At 52.0% G+C, this 19460-nt stretch overlaps 8 protein-coding genes across 8 annotated transcripts; 2 read left to right on the plus strand and 6 right to left on the minus strand.

Annotated features, from left to right (window-relative positions):
- Nucleotides 1-2421: 2421 nt before the first annotated feature.
- On the plus strand, nt 2422-2991 carry ColSpa_11998 (serine/threonine-protein kinase hal4; the record flags this gene model as incomplete). The annotated part of the gene is made up of 1 exon (XM_049278210.1): nt 2422-2991. One exon carries the CDS (start codon nt 2422-2424, stop codon nt 2989-2991), a length of 570 nt encoding a protein of 189 aa, XP_049134167.1.
- A 352-nt stretch (nt 2992-3343) lies between these two features.
- On the plus strand, nt 3344-3754 carry ColSpa_11999 (uncharacterized protein; the record flags this gene model as incomplete). The annotated part of the gene is made up of 1 exon (XM_049278211.1): nt 3344-3754. The coding sequence occupies one exon, from the start codon at nt 3344-3346 to the stop codon at nt 3752-3754; it is 411 nt and encodes a 136-aa protein (XP_049134168.1).
- A 523-nt stretch (nt 3755-4277) lies between these two features.
- Nucleotides 4278-5564, minus strand: ColSpa_12000 (uncharacterized protein; the record flags this gene model as incomplete). The annotated part of the gene is made up of 1 exon (XM_049278212.1): nt 4278-5564. The coding sequence occupies one exon, from the start codon at nt 5562-5564 to the stop codon at nt 4278-4280; it is 1287 nt and encodes a 428-aa protein (XP_049134169.1).
- A 4218-nt stretch (nt 5565-9782) lies between these two features.
- Nucleotides 9783-10959, minus strand: ColSpa_12001 (uncharacterized protein; the record flags this gene model as incomplete). Its single annotated transcript, XM_049278213.1, has 2 exons — nt 9783-10133; nt 10183-10959. The coding sequence occupies 2 exons, from the start codon at nt 10957-10959 to the stop codon at nt 9783-9785; spliced, it is 1128 nt and encodes a 375-aa protein (XP_049134170.1).
- Nucleotides 10960-11256: 297 nt separating this feature from the next.
- On the minus strand, nt 11257-12192 carry ColSpa_12002 (ATP-dependent DNA helicase pfh1; the record flags this gene model as incomplete). The annotated part of the gene is made up of 1 exon (XM_049278214.1): nt 11257-12192. One exon carries the CDS (start codon nt 12190-12192, stop codon nt 11257-11259), a length of 936 nt encoding a protein of 311 aa, XP_049134171.1.
- Nucleotides 12193-12201: 9 nt separating this feature from the next.
- ColSpa_12003 (uncharacterized protein) lies at nt 12202-13383 on the minus strand (the record flags this gene model as incomplete). Its single annotated transcript, XM_049278215.1, has 3 exons — nt 12202-12595; nt 12658-12833; nt 12937-13383. 3 exons carry the CDS (start codon nt 13381-13383, stop codon nt 12202-12204), a joined length of 1017 nt encoding a protein of 338 aa, XP_049134172.1.
- A 472-nt stretch (nt 13384-13855) lies between these two features.
- ColSpa_12004 (uncharacterized protein) lies at nt 13856-14104 on the minus strand (the record flags this gene model as incomplete). The annotated part of the gene is made up of 1 exon (XM_049278216.1): nt 13856-14104. One exon carries the CDS (start codon nt 14102-14104, stop codon nt 13856-13858), a length of 249 nt encoding a protein of 82 aa, XP_049134173.1.
- Nucleotides 14105-16930: 2826 nt separating this feature from the next.
- Nucleotides 16931-17357, minus strand: ColSpa_12005 (uncharacterized protein; the record flags this gene model as incomplete). The annotated part of the gene is given in 2 exon segments (XM_049278217.1): nt 16931-17324; nt 17341-17357. The coding sequence occupies 2 exon segments, from the start codon at nt 17355-17357 to the stop codon at nt 16931-16933; spliced, it is 411 nt and encodes a 136-aa protein (XP_049134174.1).
- Nucleotides 17358-19460: the final 2103 nt, after the last annotated feature.

A 19460-nucleotide genomic window follows, 5' to 3' on the forward strand; every position in this document is an offset into this window, starting at 1 on the left:
AGCGCCTGGGAGGGAGTTGTGGGGCGAGGAGAGCTTGACACAGTGCAAAGCTGGCCGAGCCAACAAACGTACGCGTCCTACTACTCGTGCTACGCACCCCCTACCACTTGATTTCGGAAACCTCCACCCGCGCTAGCGGGTTGTTACGACCCAACAAACATAACGTAACCAGGGCCGCCCCAGGGGCGCCTAGCGGTTACAGGCAAGGTTATATGCAGGGCAACACGGGAACACGTCAATCCCCTCTCGGAACGGAAGAACTAGGGAAGGTCACGTGAAGATAAGAAGGACCGACATACGATAAGCGGTCCATGAACCAGGACCGACATCTCAAGGATCGGTCCTCGTCAGGACCGACTTTGAGACATCGGTCCCAACATGACACACATTGGATATAAGGACATTCATTCCACTTAGATAGAAACCTTCCATAGCTCTTCAGCAATCAACTTCGTGATTCACTCTACCATAAGTGACTCTTAGATTATCCTTCTGTTGTGAAGCTATACGAGCTACCTACGCCTTGACCGACTGATTGATCACCAGACGACCACGACCTAGCCAGATTACCTACGAGACCTGACTTACTGTTACCGAGTATCGACCTCAGCTATCTATTAGCAGAAAACACCACTGTCGGATATCTGACCGTAACAGATATCACCTCTTAACCTAGTACACTAAATCTAGTTTTCTACACGACTAGGTTATTAGAACGTCCTAAAACGGATGGATAATAAACGAAAGAGGCCTAGATTAGTTTTAGCGCTTTGGTCAGCATATAAAACCACGTTTGAGAGGCCTATATTGCCTCTTTGTCGTCAATGGGCACGAAAAGAAATTGGTCGCCTCCATCCATTCGCACAGAAGAGAGGCTCCCTGCGTAGAACCTAGCAGAAAATCTATGCTTGCCTTCGCCATACGTCGGCGGAGATGCCGCGGGGTGGCTTTATGGCCACGCTTATAGAAGTAGAAGTGTACTGGCGTTTTGCGTCTTCCGCAACTGCAGTGAAGCAGTGCGTCTTGGTGGGCAAATCTCTCGTGGTACGCTGCAAAGTCTCCATGATGCGATCTTGCCGCATACAGCCTTCCCAGCAGATGCCAAGGAAGGCGTTACGTGGAAGGGTTGGCGCCGAGACCTTAGCGATCTTGGCCATGTTCGAGTTAAGTCGCGTGACCAACCATTCAAATGGTATAAGAACGAGCACTGGCCAACTGGGGGTGACGGGCAGTTTGTGGTTACGTAATTCAACCGCAGGGTGTCGTAGCGGAGTACCTAGAATTATTGCCTGGACGAAGATTCAATCCGAAATACAGCCAATCACTAGAATTTCTCCCACTTCTCAGGGTGCAGGAGTCTAGGCAGCACATACGTTGTTTAGATTAGGCATCGGCCATGCCCATGTTGATCAGGGTAGAATAATCGTAACGAGGCGCACCGCGAGACTGAACACCGGCTGTGAGTCAGTCGCTATCGCCTGAGCGTGCCACTCAGCCCTGTTTTGACTCCTCGCTGCCCTGCTTTACTAGGTAGCCATCTTCTCCCTTGATCTTTGTTCTCGTTGTTTAAAAACACGCTAGCCTGGCAGGGATACAGCCCGCCACACCAAAATCTGCTTTCGTCGCGGTGTTGCAGTATTTTTGCCCGCAAAAATCATCCCCTCATCTCTCTTTCTACCTAGTTACTCCGAGCGTTCCTGACTTCGTACCAACATAATTCTCCCTCACTCAAACAACAAGTTCATCCCATTGACTAGCTTTAGTAGAGCTGTAACAACATATCTGCCTTTAGCACACAAACTCAGCAAAGCCAGACAGACTGGTTTCGCACTTTGAGAGCAAAATCTCTCCGCATTATTGTCTAGAATCCTGCCCTTGCAGCGCATGGGCCTTCAACAGTATAGTACAAGGATTTGTTTTTTTCAGAATGAACACGAGATCCCCAGCAGTTATTGCCATGGTCGGCTTTCCAAGATACGCATCTGTCCCTGAAGCGCCAGGTGGTCATACACATTGTTTACAGCCCTGCCATAAACATAAAAGGTCCTCTATGTCCAATGGCTGGCGTGCCCTATTTGGCAAGAACGGCGGGAATGATATCGGTTCCTTCCGCCTTTCTAGCTGGATTGATAGCCTTAAAGGCGACCGAGACAGCTACAGGAACATGGACTTGGAGCAGAGCCAGATTGAAACACTTGCCGTAAAGTATGGTACGTGTCGAGAAGTCATAGGACGTGGTGCATTTGGGTGGTAAGATTATCACACAAGACTGTCAAGGCCGGTAGAGAAAAGTTATTCGCGGTCAAGACGTCTATCCGCCGGTCTGAGGAATTGCAAGAAAGGTATCACAAGCATGCGACAACAGAATTCCTTGTCTCTTCTTCCTTCTAGCACCAGAACATTGTCTCTGTTCTGGACCTGATGTGGGACGAAAAGGGAGACTACTGCGAAGTCATAGAATTCTGCGCAGGTGGAAACTTGTTCTCGCTCATCAAATCCACCGGAAAGCTCATGCCCGGTGAGGCCGACTGTTTCTTCCAACAATTGATGCGCGGCGTCAAGTACCTACCCGAAATAGGGGTCGCGCACCGGGACATCAAACCAGAAAACATACTTCTGACCATCGACGGTGTAATAGAGATAACGGATTTCGGTTCCTGCGACTGTTTCAGGATGGCATGGGAATATGATGCCCGGATGATCTCTGGCGTACGTGGCTCTGAGCCTTATATCGCTCCTGAGGAGTACACCGAGACAGAATTCGACGTCCGAGCCGTTGACATGTGGGCTTGTGGCGTCGTCTTTGTGGTCATGCGTACCGGCCGCTACTTCTGGGAAATGGCAAGCAAGGCCGAGGATGAGCTGTATGCTTGCTATTTGGAAGATCGCCGGCTTGAAAGCGGCTTTGCCCCTATCGAGGCTTTTCATAAGGTTGGCAATTCCTCATTGCGGATAGATCTTGTCGGTTTAGTAATAACTTTGAACTACTAGGTACAATGCAGGAACGCAACTTATTGCATTCTAGACCCCCTTCCCAAGCGACGCATTACTGCGTCACAGGTTCTTAAATCCGAATGGATGCGGGAAGTAGCGCTTTGCAGCAATGGCATAGAATCATAGTTAGCATTTAAAGGGCATTTTCTATGGAGTAGGTAATCAATCTTCACACCATTGGAATGCTGGAAGCAGTACGATGCCTACGAGATAAAGCAGCCGAAGCCGATACTAATGGAAAAAAAGATCTGGCCAAAAGGATCTGTTTTTAAATATACAGGGTATCCGTAGATATGGCGATGTGAAGCAACGAAGACTCGTAATATTGGTCTACTTATGTTATTGCTCAATGAAGGGAAAGAAAAAAGAGGTTGTCGCCACGGCCGTTGGAGGCCGTTATACGACCTCCTGGGCGCACGAGTCATCCGGCTGGCAGCCGGATAACCAGTGTTCCGACATCTACCAACAAAAGAGATTGACGATTAAAGGCAAGCCTACTCTCTCAAGCCGAAACAAGCGGGCACGAATCCGGCAGGTTGAACAGAAGGCCTCTGATGTCCTTGATGAGGCCAGTCTAAGCGCCTCTCAGAACAGCACACAGCAGCTCGGGGATCCCTATCTCTCCGAGAAGGATCGGCAACCCGGCTCCAAGCGGTCACACACAACAACACCTTCTAAGAACTCGATGGTATGCCTCGGCGATGGGGACACTGATGTTACGGCCCACCCAGTTGGGGTACTGGCCGGTGTAACTATATAATGCAAAACAGGGGATAATGATGCAGGTGCATCATTACCGAAGCTTTTGCTTTGTGCCAGAGTTGGTCGCCCTGACCTGCTCGTGAGAACTGCTAGTAGCAGTATGAATGAAGACGAGCCTGAACGGTAACGTGGGTGACGAAGGGGATAATACTGTTGTTGTTATTATCCTTATTCTGCGTGAAGAGGGGAGGAAGCTATCTAGGGGCTGGCAGCTGAGGTGAGATAGATAAGGTACAGGTCCTCCCTTGCGGCTGTGGTTAATCCGGGCCCGATTGGCCCGATCAGCCGGGCCGCGCTGGATAACGGATATTCAGTGATATTCATTAACATCCTATTCCGACACGAAGAAGGGAACATCGTTATAATTACTGATATTGTGCCTCTGGGACTTCTGGCCGAAGACGAGTCTATTGATTTACCGAAAGCGAGATGCGAGTCTATCACAATGGATAATAGGGGGTTGGTGAGGCTGTATTTAGTCCCTTGTATTGATTGAAGTAGTTGACTGTTCTGACGCCGAGTCAAACCATGACAACCGCAAACCAAGCAAGGCCTAAAACAGCACCCATAACGATAACAACCGGAGGGCTCACGCTAAAAGAGTAGCCAAAAACGAAGCTCGACGCCGTCACAACAACCCACCATGGCTCCTGAGCAAGACTCGTGCCTTGCTGGAAGCTTTCGTCAATGTATCCAATCTGCCATAGGCGGTAGACTGCAGTGTAGATGAGTCCGACAGCACCAGCATTAACGCCCCTAAGAAGGGACTTCACCCATCTTAGGCCACGGATAGCATTCCATATGCCCATCGTGCCATGTATCGTAATAAGACCCGGGGCAAAGATGCCAATGAATCCGAGTGCTGCCCCGGCTGCCGATTTGTAACCGCTGTTGATCGCAGTCAGGGAGCCGAGGTACACGGCGAAGTTGAAATTAGGGCCTGGGAAGCTCTGCTGGATGGCGAGACCAATAAGAAAGTCCCTTGGGCTTACCCAACGTTCGGCGACGACGTATTCGCGAAGCAGGGGGATAACAACAGGTCCTCCGCCGAATATAATAGTTCCTGCAAGGTACATGTTTGCAAAGAAACTGAAAAGGAGCGACTTGGCAGGCAACACGCCACGGAGAACCATAACGACAACAAAAGAGAGGAGAAAACTCCCGATTATGCCGAGGCCAAAAGTCCACGAGAAATCGAGAGTACGTTCATCTGGGACCATGCGTGGTCCTGGCTCAGGGCATGGACCCTCGTTCTCAGCCACTGGGAGGGTTTCCGTATCGTTTCCCCGGCTCGGCCGGGTCTTCGCTCTATTTCGCTCTTTAGCAGGAGTTGAAGTACCAGTGGCAGTGGCAGTGTCAGTGTTCTGGGGCATAGACTGCGCCCGTGAAAGCTGGATAGATTCCATCTCCTCTGTCGGGGGCCGTCTCCTGGAGTTCTTTATAGCGGTCAATACGGCTTTGATGGGGCCGTGAAGCCAACGATAGTCATGGATGATGGTAATAACGCCGGCCAGGAACATTAGAAGAGGAAAGTACCATAGTGCATTGTAGAGGATACCAGCTGCACCGCTAAGCAAGACGAGTACATGGGTTGTTTTGTCGTTGATGGCCTTTTCTGATAATTGAACAGCGGCGACCGCAATGATGCCGACAGTCGAGGCGTTCAGACCGGAAAGTAGGGCATACACAGGGCCGGGGAGAGTATCCCCAATGTTCGAGACGCCAATGGAGAGGCTATACATTCCGAGGGCACCGGGGAGACTGAGGGGATGCGTTAGCCCTGCTGATACGATGTTTTGACGGGACATGGTTACTAACCTCCAGATTAAAAAGCCTAGGAACGCAGGGAGGAAGCCGTCATGGATGAGGTTAATGCAATAATGCAGCTTGGTGCTACCAGGACCAGAAAAGGCCTGACATACACTGAAAAGCTCTTGATACTGTGTAATTGTAAGCGATGTTGCATTTCAACGCCATTCGCCGAACACATGTGCTCACTACTTGCTCGTCGATCCATAGCAACTTCAGGACGAATTTGTCGTGAAACTAAAGGTGGTGAGGGGGGCATTGTCAGCGGTTGTCCTGTACAAGAATGAAGTTCACCTCACAATGGAAAGGAACCAGAAGTACGATGACCTAACTCACTATTTTGAAATGCACTGGAGGCCCTCCGAATGAGGTGAACCCAAGATGATAATTAGTTCTGACGGTGTTCCATAACTTGCTCCCAAGGTCAACAGGTTGCCAGTCTCTCAAGTGTCGAATAATCATGCTGGCAGCGGTGTGGGACCACAGTCGGCGCTTTTTTCAATGACAGTGGAATACGATGACACGAGAACTAACATCAAGGGTTCTTTGGGCAGTCGCGTCTTTGCGCGTATTTGTAGGAAATGAAAGAGACAATATTCGCTTGACTAGCTTATTCACCCATCCATGGTACCTGCTCCGCATGGCGCAGCTACTCCAATCATTTCTCTCCTACCATGCACGTGGGATTAGCTATGCATCGACGCTCCCAATATCGATTTGTCGTAAGCCAATCAATGTGAGGTAATGACATTGAGCTGAACAGAAGACTCACGCAGTAAGAAGCTTAGTTATCCGTTTTAGGATTCTTTAGTAATCTATCCTTTCCAACTGCGCATCACGACCTCGATGGACTTAGAGTGAAGTATGGGGGAGTTCTGGCAATAAGTCCTTGTGAACAGGTTATCCAGTGGCTGCGTTTCTCATAATCAACTGATGGAACGGGATTCTACAAGTCCCAGCGCAGCCACACAGACTCAAGGGCCTCATTGTTCACCATTACAATCAAGTCTTCGCAGATAACAAAATGATAGTATCAATCTGCTAGTTGCAGGATACAAAGGGGTATTGTCGATATTTTCCTACCGCCGGGGATGTCGTCGTGTTGCTAAACTTATGTGTCTCGCTCGGCGCCCCTAGTTACCAATCACTGACCTAGCTGCCTCTATCTGAATTGCTGAATAGAACTGACTATGATTGCTAGGCAAGACCTCTATAAAACCGTCACTAGCTGTTAGTCGCCTTGAGAGCCTCGGCCAGGCGCTAAAGCGCCGAGGGAACCCTTCTTTTCCTAGTTTGCCGTCAAATTTTCACGAACGTCATCGACAGCGATCGTTGCAATATTTTGCGGCACAATTTTGACATTTCCTGGCGCCCTATTCAATCCCCTTCTCGAAAATGAGATTTTGGTGACGAAAATAAGTTCGTGAAAAAGGCGTCTAGTGAGGGTTCGGGTTGCCGGAATGCAAGCAACTATCATGCCCACACACAGCTCAACGTGTGACCAGAGTGCAAGGCCAAAGAAGTCATCTAGGAGTTCCATGAGCCAAGCTTCATACATGAGCATAAACATTTGTACTTACATGTCGGGTTCCATGATTTGTTAAAGACCGACACGCTTCTCAAACGCACAGCGCTGACGATTGTGATACTGACGTTTGTTAGGCTCTTCGAGAAGGTTGAAGGGAACTTAGACCTGTACTCACAAGATTCCTACGCCAAACATCGAAATGATCCCCGCCTTTTGTCTCTTATGCAAATTAAGCTTGTAAATTTGCGTGGCTGGGAGAAACAGCATCCATACGTCGATCGCGATATTCAGGGAAGCGTGCCAAAGCGTCGTGGCCGATAGGTCGGTACAATATCCAGGATACTTTCCATTCCATCCGTACCACAGGTAACTGAGAGGCTTGCACTGATTGAAATTCACAATGATGAACGTGATGCATACGGCTATGTTGAAGATGTGTGTGCCCCAGAGAACCTGCCGGAATACCTCCGTGGTCGAGCCGAAAATTCGAAGGTAGAAGAACAGGATTGAAGCTTTGATGACTGCGAGAGTCACGAAATACATAATCTCAAAGGCGAAGAAGCCCTGCAATTCGGTATCAGCAGTAATCAGTGAACAAATATTCACTATACAAACGGAAGCGGATGTGACGCTTTCTTACCTTGATGATGGCAGTGATTTGATCCCCGGTGAGCATCCAGATGTCTTTCCCAAATTCTTCCAGTTTCATTGCAATCATCGCAACTAAAAACGCAATCATCAGACCCTTTCCAAATAATCGTTAGCTGTCTAATCACAACTAAAAGGAAACCTCAACGTACATATGCAAACACAATGGTCCAATCATCCCAGCCCCATGTCGAGAGCCCCATCAATTTCGTCGCCAACCGGGATGCAAAGAATACTGTGACAAGGCCGAAGAGGAATAATGGAACCCAGAAGATTGCAGCGCTTCCATCATGATATTCGAATCCGCAGTCTTGCCAGGTTTGGTTCTTCGTAACTATCCAGGCTTCATTAGTCTAGATCATCCTTCAGAGTAGTTGAAGTGTAACCTACGCAAAGCTTGTTGTACACTACATTGTACTCGGACGCAATGGATCACGGCCATATTGTAGTTCATGTCTCCGCACAGACATGTCGAATTCGAGAACTCACAGGGCGTGTAGTCAAGTGGTTCGAAGAGACATGGTAACTAGACAATGATCGTTAAAATCGGGCCGTGTGACTCAGTACCAGCAGAAGAAGGATCAGGTGAGCTCACAGCGCAGTCTGGGACGTTATCGTAGAGGCCCAACACGAGTGATAAACAGGATAAAAACGAAATGGTCCACAGATGGAGCTTCATTGCAGATGAGTTCGCTAGGGTATCAATGTTTGATGATCAAAACATGACGGAAAGAGCATTACATACGAGGGTGAGATCCGGGGAAAGGTAAAAAAAAATATGGGCAGACTGATGCACGCTTCGGATCAGCCGTCGCAAACGAGGCGGCTTCGTGTAAGCCACGGAAGTAAATGGAGAAATGGCTTGCCGGGTGCAGAAGACCCGGCCCAGACCACTTAGGCTTTCATGACTGGGTTCGCGCCACCACCTATGACAGATAGAGCCTCGGCAACTTTAAAGAGCCCATCGTCCCTTGTTCTATTATCAAAGAACCCGCGAGGTTCCTTTGTGCCTTCCGTTAGGAAAGGTTCTCTCTGCCCGCGAGAAAAACTGCCCCTTGGACCCCCCCGGTCCCGCGCCCGCTCATTAGTCGAGTGCCTCTGCCCTCTGATTGGCTGCGGGAAGGCGATCCTGGCGTTTTGATTCGTAGTTCAAAAATCCATATCTATTGGATCCATCGTCATGGTTCTATGGGTCCTTCACCATCTATTCTTAGGATTGTGTAACGCGTGCTACCTCTTGCCCTGATACCACCCGGTCGACGGCCTTTGCCAGCTGGTCGCGTCGCTGGGTCTTGTCTAGCCAATTTCAATTCCAATTCAAACCCCCCCACCTGCGAGTCGTTCTTCCTTAGTCCCTACTCCCCATCCGTCCCGATCTGTCCGCCCCTCTCCGCCGACGCCGGAAGTTAGTTAACGATGCCGCCTCCGCCGTCTCCGCCCGAGCCCGAGCCCGGGTCCGTTCCCGAACCCCGGCCTGCCGCCCCTTCGAGTGTTTTGTGCGATAGTGAGTCCGTTACCTGGGCCCGGCGTTATCGTCTTCCTCTTGCTGCCGCATTCGACCTACTGATTCATATCCGTAACAGGGGGTGCCCTCCTGGACCGCCTCGGCGTCGGGGCGTCGTTCCGTAATCACAGGGTCGTGGCCGTGTTGTCCTGCTCTCCCGTCAAGCGTGACCTTGTCCCTCGAAGGAAAGGTAGAGCGTTACCCGTCACCTACAGCCATCGCACGATCGCTGTCCTGGTTCAGTCCACCGGCTTTAAGCGTCGTCCTTGTTGCGATCGATACGCGCGTGGTAACGGGCCCTGGGTGCAATGCGTCGTTACTCACACCTCTGAGGGCATCCAGCCGACCAGAGGCGCGTGTGCGAATTGCGTCTGGAATAACCAGGGTTCTCTCTGCAGCTTGCGTGCGTGTTTCTTGATACGCCTTGTCTACCTGTCCGTCGCTCCGGCTCTCATGCTGACTTGCTTAGACCGCGCGTTTGCCGGCCGAACCGCTGTAGAGATGGGTTCCCTGGACCACCCCCCGGTCACGACGTTTTCAGACTGTTTCCCTGCTTACGAGAGGTGGCAGTCGGAGGTCAGCGTCCTTGGGAAACCGGCCGTCGTCGCCCGTACCTCCGCCTTTAGCAGGATGACTGCTGCTGAGTTGTGTGCCACGTATGAACAGATTGCCAAGCAGTCGGAGTTCCTCCTCGCCAGCATCACCAACCTGTCCGAGGAACATCGGGTTTTGGGCCAGAAAATGTCCGAGATTACTCTGCTGCTCTCTCTCACGCGCACGTACGACGTACGGAGGCAGCAGCAGCAGTTGCCGCAGCCGCCTCCCCAACCGGGCGCTGGCGCTGCGCTCGGAAGCCCTGTCCTCGCCGTTCTCACAACGGGGGACGCCCTGCGTGATGGGGAAAGGCGGCAGTTGGACGCGTGAGTGGCCTGCTTACGTCTTGTATGCCCTGTTCTCGCGCGTTGTCTACCTCCTCGGCCGCGCGTTCGTGCGGCGCCACGGAGTTGCCACCGTGTCTCTCGTCGAAGAATGCGAGCGTCGCCTCCGCGAGCCTCTCGAGCCTTCCGATCCCCCTGACCAGCTCCTCCGGCATGCGTGCCTCCAGGAAGTGCTCGACGTTCAGGGGCTGGATGAGATCGATGTCGTCGAAGCGACGGACACGCGAGAGCTGCACGTAGAGGCTTACAGTGTCGCACCTCTCGACATCCTTACCTGACCTGCCCATGCCCCTACCGTACAGGCCAAGGAGAGTCTTGCCCAGCGTCCGTCCCTGGGTTTTGTAGTCCGTCAGCGCGAAGCCCGGTGTGCACGGCAGGCCCCTCCGCACTAGCCCCAGCTTGAACTTGGGCCGCGCGAGCTCGGAGCATAGCGTTCTGGCGTGCTTGTCGGGGACCCTGACGTTGACCGACGGTAGTAGTACGGTGTCCGGCGGGAAGTGCGGGAACGTCAGGCCTCGGGTCTCATTGTTCTGCAAGAGGATCCCGCTCGGCGGCCCGAGGAAGATGGACACCTTCTCGTTCGCGACGATCTCTTCCAACCCTGGTGGGTGGACGACCCCTGTCGCCGTGTATTCAGCCCCGTTCACCACCTTGAGGCCTATGTACTTGTTCTCGTTAACGACCACCGGCATGCCTTTGATGTAGGGGAATATGCCGGCTGCCGCCAGCCCGTTTTCGTCCCCCAGCAGCATCGCTGCCATCCTCTCCGCGGCCATGGGCACCCGTGACTCCCACTTATGCTTGGCCAGGTATAGCGACACCCGCCGGCCTGTCTCTGCGCCGTACGTGATCGCAGCGTGCAGTGTCAGGTCCCACCTGTGCCGGTTTAGCGGGATGATGGCGCACCTGCCTTCGGAGAAGTCGAGCCTTGCGTTGGGTTTGTATTTTGCCTCGAGCTAGGCAGCGTCTTCCCTCGTCTGCCTGCCGTCGCGGAGTCGCTCTAGAAACCCAAGCAGGTATAGGTCGTCCTAGGCGCGCTTCTGTTCCCTCAGGATGACGACGTTCGTGAACCTCTACCAGAGCTTCTTGGCCTCCGCCTCCCTCCAGCGCCTCTCGGCGGCACTGCCGCTTGGCGGTGGTCTTGTGCCGTCCGGGCCGGTCGCGATGCGCTCTATGTCGGCAAGCAGGCTCTTCTGCAGTACCGGCGTGAACTGGAGGAAGTTGCTTGTGAATATGACGACCGGTAGGCCCCTGAACGCCTCCTCCAGGAACCCTCTCAGCATCGGGAGCTTTTGGTTGACCTCGTAGAGCGTCAACAGGCCTAGCATGCTCACCTTGTCGACAACAAAGGCACTCCGCCTCCGCCATCGCTCCTTGGCCTTCTCAATGTTGCCCGCTGCGATAAGGTTGACCATCGCGCCCTCGGCGTTACGGAACGTGAGCCCCACAGCCGAGTGTAGGGTGGTTCCCTCGATCCCAGCGGCGGCCGTCCTGGACATTGCGGTGATGACGAGTTGATTGGAGACGTCCTTCGCGGCGAAGACCTGCTTCACCGAGTCGATGAGCCACGATTTCCCCGTTCCGCCTCCGCCCCCAATGTACTGCAGGTGCTGCCTCTCTTCGCCGTCTACACGCGCATCGAGCGCCTCGCACACCAGCGTCAGTGCCATGTGCTGCATGCGGTTTAACGTCCTTGCCGCGCTGACGGCCGCTGCCGCGCGTGTGAACGTGGCGCCGGGCGCGATGTCTATCCACGTCTGGGCGGGCAGTGGCACCGCCACCGCGGTTATCGTGGGTAGTGCTGAGAACCCTTGGTCGGCCCCGTCGTCACCGAAACCCGTTTCGGCCCCGGTATGTCTGCGGTCGGTCTCGGGCTCGTCCCCCTCGATAGCGAGCATCCTCTCCCGATGCAGCCGATCCTGCGCTGCTTTGACGGCTTTCAGGGTACGCTTGACGATCGTCGTCTGTGTTTGTCCCGTTCCATCGTGGTGCGCGCTCCCGCCATCCATGACTCTGGCTTAGAAGTCACTGTTATTTAGTGTGCTAAGCAGCGCCCCGAGTCCTGGAGACCCTCTTGTGACTCCGGCCTCGTCGTGGAGGCTAGCGACGACGTTATGGAAGGTATGCCGCAGGTCACTTTCGCCTGGGTTCCACGAGGCCCCGGGGTCCGGTGCTTCCTCGGCCCCGTCAAACTCTACGCCTTCGTCCCCCTCGCTCCGGCTGGCCCATAGCTTGGCGTCTTTCTTGGCGTCTTCGGCGCTCTTGTGAAGCAGCTGGATGTTGTCGACAAACGCGCTCACGCGCTCGGGTAGGTCTTCCTTCAAGTTCGCCCACAGCTCTGGCGGCAGCTGGTCTGATATATGCGTGAACCGCTCCCAGGGGATGAACAGCGCCAGAAGCAACACGGCCGACCTGGTTGGTGTCATCTACTGTGTTTCAGTCGGACTATGGTGTACGGGTATGGTCCACATTACCTTTTATAGAATCCTTCTACAGTCTCTTCCACCGCGTCGTCCAGGTGGCCGGTGATGACTGGTACTGCTTGGTCCCGTGCTTGGAGGATCTTCTGAATCCACCATTGGCGGTCTTCTAGTGCATCATCGAATGAGACGTAATGTGCGTTGCCTGCTTTGCTCCTATGCCCAACCCTCTGGACGCGAATTGTACAGAGGTATTCATAGAAACAAAGGTCCTTCAGCAGCGGGCCCCGGTGCGAGGGCATAAAGCCTAACGCCATGAATTCCAAAACCCACGGTCTCCGGTCCTGCGCGGAGCTGCACCTCCGGCCCCGCGGCCTGCCGGAGTCCGCCCCATCCCCGGAAGACCGCCCAGTAAAGCGAGTTCAGGTGGACGTTGACCCAGTTCTCCTCGCTGCAATAGCTGTTGCGGTAGCCGAGCAGGCTGCTGCATACCTCCACGGCCGACAGCTCACGGCTTGTGAAGATCTGGTTCGCCGTGCGCGCGAGGAACTGCCGCGCCCTATTGTTCCGCTGTGCTGTCGTCTCGTCTGTATCCTCTTCGGCTGCCGCGGCGCCACGCTCGCCCTCCCGCCCCGCCGTGCCTTCTAGCACCATCTTAACCGTTGCCATCCTCTTAAATAATGGCGTCTCAAACTTTGTTGCGTAGGTCGTCGCGTAGAACATCATCGACAGCCCTGCCGAGTTGGTGGGGAGGAACGTGGCGTCGGTGTTATGGCGCATGGCCAGCTGACCGTCGAGTAATCTGATGCCGTCACGGTTTCCTCGACCGATTCACAGTTCTGTCGTTCTGCCCCCCATTAAGTAGAGCTCACTGATTTCGTAGACTTGCTTAGAGAGAACACTGACTTGAACATTTGGTAGCCTCACTCCAACCATTGCTGATAGAGATTACACTCGGTGGCTAACACCTCTAGACTACTGCACCTTGCTAATCATTCTCCTAGCTAGGTCCCACAATGCTTGAATCTCCCACAAATGATGTTGCCGGCAGCGCAGAGCGATAGGACACATCCGCCTAACGCGCCATCTTCGCCGTGCCAGACTACGCTAGGATTCACACCAGATAAGCCTTACAACTCCACACCTCAGAAGAGCAGAAAGGACAAGACCACCGACATCAACTGGCTTACTACTTCCACCGTCTTTAACAAGCCGTTGAATTCCCTGACGACAAGATGTAAAAACCAGGTGTCTACCTGATCCACGAGTACAATCCACGGTTCTCGATGGTATTAATCGAGAGAGAGTCGGAAGCCGACATTTTATCTCTGTTTGGAACGGAGGAAATGACGTCCGAGGACGAGTTTGACGATGATTCCTCGACTTCCAGTATCCCAGGGACATCAGGTTCGTGTCTAATGGCCCCGCTGAGGATGGCGACGTCCAAGCCAGAGCCCGTCTCCACCGGCTTTTCTGCAACAGTGAGAACGCTTGAAGCCATCATGCGGACGTCGCCTGCCTACAACCATGAGCAGTTTTGTCGGACGCTCGACCCCAAGTACCTACAGGTATATGGCTTGACTGTCTTCTTCAACTCACATCGGACTGGTGATTCACCTCCTTTGTGATCCCAGACGCCGAGTATCTTAGATCTAACAGTTCTCCGTGCCATCAACAATTGCAAGTCGTTGCATTGCCTGCTCAGCCAGTGGTTCAGGACTTGCTCTACCAAGAGGATGAGGGTCGCTGCATCTCGGAGTCCGGCGTCCAGCACGGATCTTGGAGACGCGACATAGTCATCATTGCGCCGAACTATCTTGTTTTCTACAGGTCTGCTAGGAAAGACTAGGACTCTATTGAAGGCGGTTCGCATTGCTGATGTACAGACAGATATAGTTGATGTGGCGGATCAAGATATCAAATCATACGAGCTCTAAAACGGTTCGTTTCTATTTACATTAACCCACCTAGAACCACCATTTGATAACAACCGCTCCTGCTCAGGGGAGGTTGATCATGTTAAGGAGTTCATTACCGGGTATCCGTGCTACCTGTCTCGGAAACTTTTTCTCTAACAGACGTAGTGCAAGGAGATTCAGATGAACGGCTCTGGTACATCCGAGACTGCCCTTCACGGGAAAATCCCACTCATTACCACGATGCACTTGGTTTTATCCAGCTTGCGGACTTGCTGAGTGGAGTCCACAGTTGTCTTAACGCTAAACCGTACAAAACACTGTAGATCGTCCTCTGGATCTCAAGCTAGCGACTCATCGCTGTCGTTCGACTCCAGGAGCCGAACCTCCTGAAACTTTCGAAGTAAGACCTCCGCCTGTGCTGCACAAGGATTTGTCACTGCCAAGTCCAAATCCACGATCAGGAAAGCCAGCACTTGGTGAGGGACTTTACGGTGCTTGGCCCGAAGTTCAAGGTCTCTTTTGATTCCCCTGGCCTGCGAAACGTCCAAGACACCCTTTTCTAGAGCCATGGACAACAGGCTCAGCGCTATGTCCTTGGCTAAGAAAAATCCTGTGTACAATGTTTGGTAGCAGGCCATACAAAGGCGGAAATGGAATCGCCATTCCGACGCTTTTCCAGGAATCTTTGCCTCGGCTAGCATCGCATTTGCGAGGTAAAGCAGTCCTGAGTGCCAAAGGAAGCAGTATGCAGACTGCGGATAGCTTTGCCGGTAAAGGAGCACGAGTCTCTTCAACTGGTTCACGGATGATTTGTAGACGGCATCCGGGGTGGAGTCTTTGGAACTGAAGGCGGGAAGTCGCTGTCTAGTAGCGCCGTGTTGCGGAAGAAGAGGCCTAAACAGGTCCATGATGACCAAGTGATAATATATACTAGACACCGCTGTAGCTCCTGAATTTTATTGATCACTTGTGACTTACTGCAAAATCATAGCGTGGTGTGTACACTCATCACCTTGAGCCATTTTGAGCGGCAAGCCATCTGCCCATTCCAAAAGCAGTTGGTAGGTCTCCGCGGCGAAGGGCAGAGTTATGGCATTGGCGCACGGGGCCTGTTCTGTTTGGTACATGACTTGGATCAAGCTGTGGGCTATCGAGGAGAGGCGACAGTGCTCACGAAACAAATTGTCGTCGTGTGTTTGTCTTTCGTGTTCTTCCAACGTGTTCACATCTTCTGCAGCATGTATGCTATTGTCTGGCGGGGGTAAACGGGGTGGGTGCTGGACCAGGCGCTGATGGACGTGCATTGAGAAAAAGCTTTGTCAGATCCATTAGCTTGCACACATCAACGTTACGGACAATGCATAAGTTTGAAATTCAGATCACCGGGATTGAATTAATGTCAGAAAACGACTCTGGACGGACGAATCCTGCTTTGTGGAAAGGGAGGTAGGAAAGGGTTAGGACGGTAATGGGGATGGTCTGTGAGGGGAAATGGAACGGAGCAGCTGGATTCATGAATCCAATGATGACGTACGTAAGATTGTTGAATAGCGCCCACGCAATTCGGGCTCTTGCTCGCTGATATTCGGCGTTGTCGTTAGAATCGCTCTTTGATATTATCTGAGAAGGGTCAATGTCGAAAAGCTCGAGCCTTATGGACATCCCTAAGAGATCGCTAAGTAACTCCACATAATCTGCCCCTGCCCCATGGGAGGTTGCGGTTATTAATAAGTAATACAGGGCAGCCACAGTACAGACATGACCTGTGGCTTGAGCTTCTTCAGTGCTCTTCCACAATGCTTTTGCTTTATTATAAAAGGTATAGCTCAAAACTGTGGCCTCCGGTTCAAAGGCAGCATATGCCTGCTAGTTCAGCATAAGACTACGCATACAATTGAATTATAAACTTATCAATTGTGAAAACACTTACAGAAGCCCAGGCCAATAGCGCATGGATGAGAATTCGAGAACAAAACTCATTTTTACCAAGCAGCCCGTTCAATAATAAGTTAACGTCAATCAGGGGCATCATCGGGTGATCGGTCTCGAGGTAGAGCTGTAGGACCGCGATGAAAAATTCGCTGGTGATAGGCACATCCGTCCATTGAGTTATGTCGACACCGAGCAGTCTATTGTCATACAGTGTGGACGGTCTGAGGGGCTCAACCAGACTTTCTGCGTCTGGGCTTCTCTCTCGACGTTCGTGGCCATATGGTGTAAGGTAGGAACTACCATCGGACGAGCCTGCAGTACTAAATAGATTTTCAAAGTTAGTGAGGATCTAATGATGCGCCGCCGCCAACAATAGCTTTAGGTACAATCGGGAGTTTCCTAGTACATTTCCAAGCCCGTTTCAGGGCTAGCAGAGACGTAACAGCTCCATCTGTGCTGCTTGACAATAGAAAAGCTTACACAATCTGCCCAGCTCCGTCCCATCGAAGTTTTCTTGGGAGCAGCAGGAACTCCAGGTCAATCCTGAGTGGCCGAACCGGCGCCCAGGTAGGGTAAGCAAGAGGATGCCTTGTCATCAGCTCGAATTCCAAAGAAGACTGCTTAGGTGGCAGAATTGCCCTGTTGAGCGCAGCTTGCGACAACCCTACGTTGTACTTCCGCAAAGCTGAGCCCACCTCGGCCGGTTTGTTACCACTTCTTAGAAGCTTGAGTGCCTCTAGGGCCTCGTCATCTGGCACATGCTTCAAGATTTCAAGCAAATCTCCGGCGTCAGCATTGTTTAGAGCTTCTTCCTTGTCCACAAGTTGGGTTCCGGGGGGGATGGCCTTCAGAATGGAGTCGGTAATCACTCTGTATTCACACTTACGACCACGGCGCAAGCATTGTGAGCATTCTGGTTTACCGTCGCACTGTTTAAAGTTGATTGTCAGTACTACTGGCTTGTATACGAGGCACCAATACTTAGCATGGCCAAGTGGGGCATGGTCGGCTGCATTTTGGTTTCTGAAGAGGAAGGAAACCCCGCCGTTTACTTACGGCATTCTTCTTCTCCCGGCAGAAGTTGCATGCTTTCAAAGTATTGGGTCGTTGTCTTTTGCGTCCCTTCCTGTTACTTGCATGATTTTCCATGATCTCTAAATCGTGACGGGGCCCTTGGGCGGGTTGCGGAAGAAGCGGACGAAGCCGCTGACCGTCCAGCGGCATATGAAGACGATAATCGAGTTCTACGCCGATGCGTGCCGGGTGTAAGGTCTGTTTTTGACGATCGAGAACCTCTCAGTCGTAATGTGATAATGACAAAAAGATTCTGAGACTTCAAAGATTTGTTTGCCACCTTGTTGGTCATTTCAAAGGGATGGATGACAAAGGACGAAATGAACCCCGGCCGCTCTTATGACACACTAGGAGTTGGCCTATACCGTCTTTGACCGTGTGGCAAAGCTGCCCACACCAGCCGGCAAAATTCCGACGAGAAGCCGATTAGACTCCGGAGGCCGAGTCACTACACAAGCTGATAGTGACGCACGGTCCAGCAGGCTTCTCCACGCTGTACATAACATGCAATCTGTCGGGTACTAAGATGACAAGCCCGGGTAGGGGGTCAATGTGATTATCAACTTCATAAACCCTTTTATTTACAATCAGGCGCTCAGCTCGTCCAACCTTTATCCAAGCGTCTCCTTTTACTGGCTCCATGCGCTGGGTATCCCATATGTTTTTGGTTATCGTGGGTTAGTCAGTCCTTCTGACTGGGGAACTGTCACAATTACGGAGCCGCCGGAAGTAGCTGGAAGCGATCGCGGGATATATATTGGTTGAATGGACGGGTTAAGTCCTCATTCTGCTGTTGAGTTTACCAGCACCTTAGTAAGTCTGGATTGCCTATGTACTTTCTGTAAATCAAAATATCTAAGAAGAGGTGCTCCTCATCAGCCGAAGTCTGCCACCACGTGTATACTGATGGTTTACGCTGAGATCTATACTTCGACCCTTTCGCGACGCGTCCAGTTGCGAAACTTGGACGCGGATCAGGACATAATCACAGTCATGCGCGATACGAAGGTTGACGGGACCGACCAACCACCATGATGGCGTGTGCAACCCGACGATGAAAGCCCGGCGAGGCCTAGAAAGCGGAAGACTCTTTAGTGATGTGATCGAAAGGCGGAATGATCTGGTCAGAAACGCGGTCGGGTGGTATTTAATAAAGTCATGATTTTATGAGAGATGAAGCTCTAAAGTACTTCAGTGAATTGTAAGACGATGTCCTCATTGTTTAACGGACAGAGCAGATAAAAGGCTCGGTCCAGCTGCCACGAGTCTCGACTCCCCCGGGCAGTCACTTACACAACTCCTACCTCCCACCTTGGAAGGGGGAGTGCAACATGATAAGCTTGGTGCCGCATACTAGCCGGTTTCCATGATTGCGATCCGGATAAGAACCTGACGGCTACTCAATGCGAGGAACAGTAGAAGTGAACTCTGATTGGAAATAGGGGTGATTTGCATTCCCATTCGTGCTCCTCTTCTGTGTGCCCAAAGGTTTGGGAACAAATACTATCGGAAAGGAACAACCTTAAATGGAAGGTTGTTTGACATAATTGGCTTACGGCTTCGATCAGCCTGGAGTTGACGTCCATTACCTCACCGGTCAGCCGGTAACTGACGGCCGCATCAGTCAATGTTTCTTTGTCTGGGTATCCTGGGACTAAACCACCAAACAACATCAATGAATGGAGACTCGGAATTTTCACGCATTAGGTAGTATCAGCGAATCGCAGTGGGCTACTGGAAAGCTATCGAACCCTGCGACTGAGACAAACTTGATAACCATAAAGCCTGTTACGGCCCAACCAGTTGGGGTGCTGGCCGGCGTAACTATATAGTGCAGAACAGGGGATGATGATGCAGGCGCATCATTACCGAAGCTTTTGCTTTGTGGTGCAGTTGGTTGCCCTGACCTGCTCGTAACAAAGCCGTAAGACG

The sequence above is a fragment of the Colletotrichum spaethianum genome (assembly GCF_022836535.1).
Source record: "Colletotrichum spaethianum MAFF 239500 DNA, contig55, whole genome shotgun sequence".
NCBI lineage: Eukaryota > Fungi > Ascomycota > Sordariomycetes > Glomerellales > Glomerellaceae > Colletotrichum > Colletotrichum spaethianum.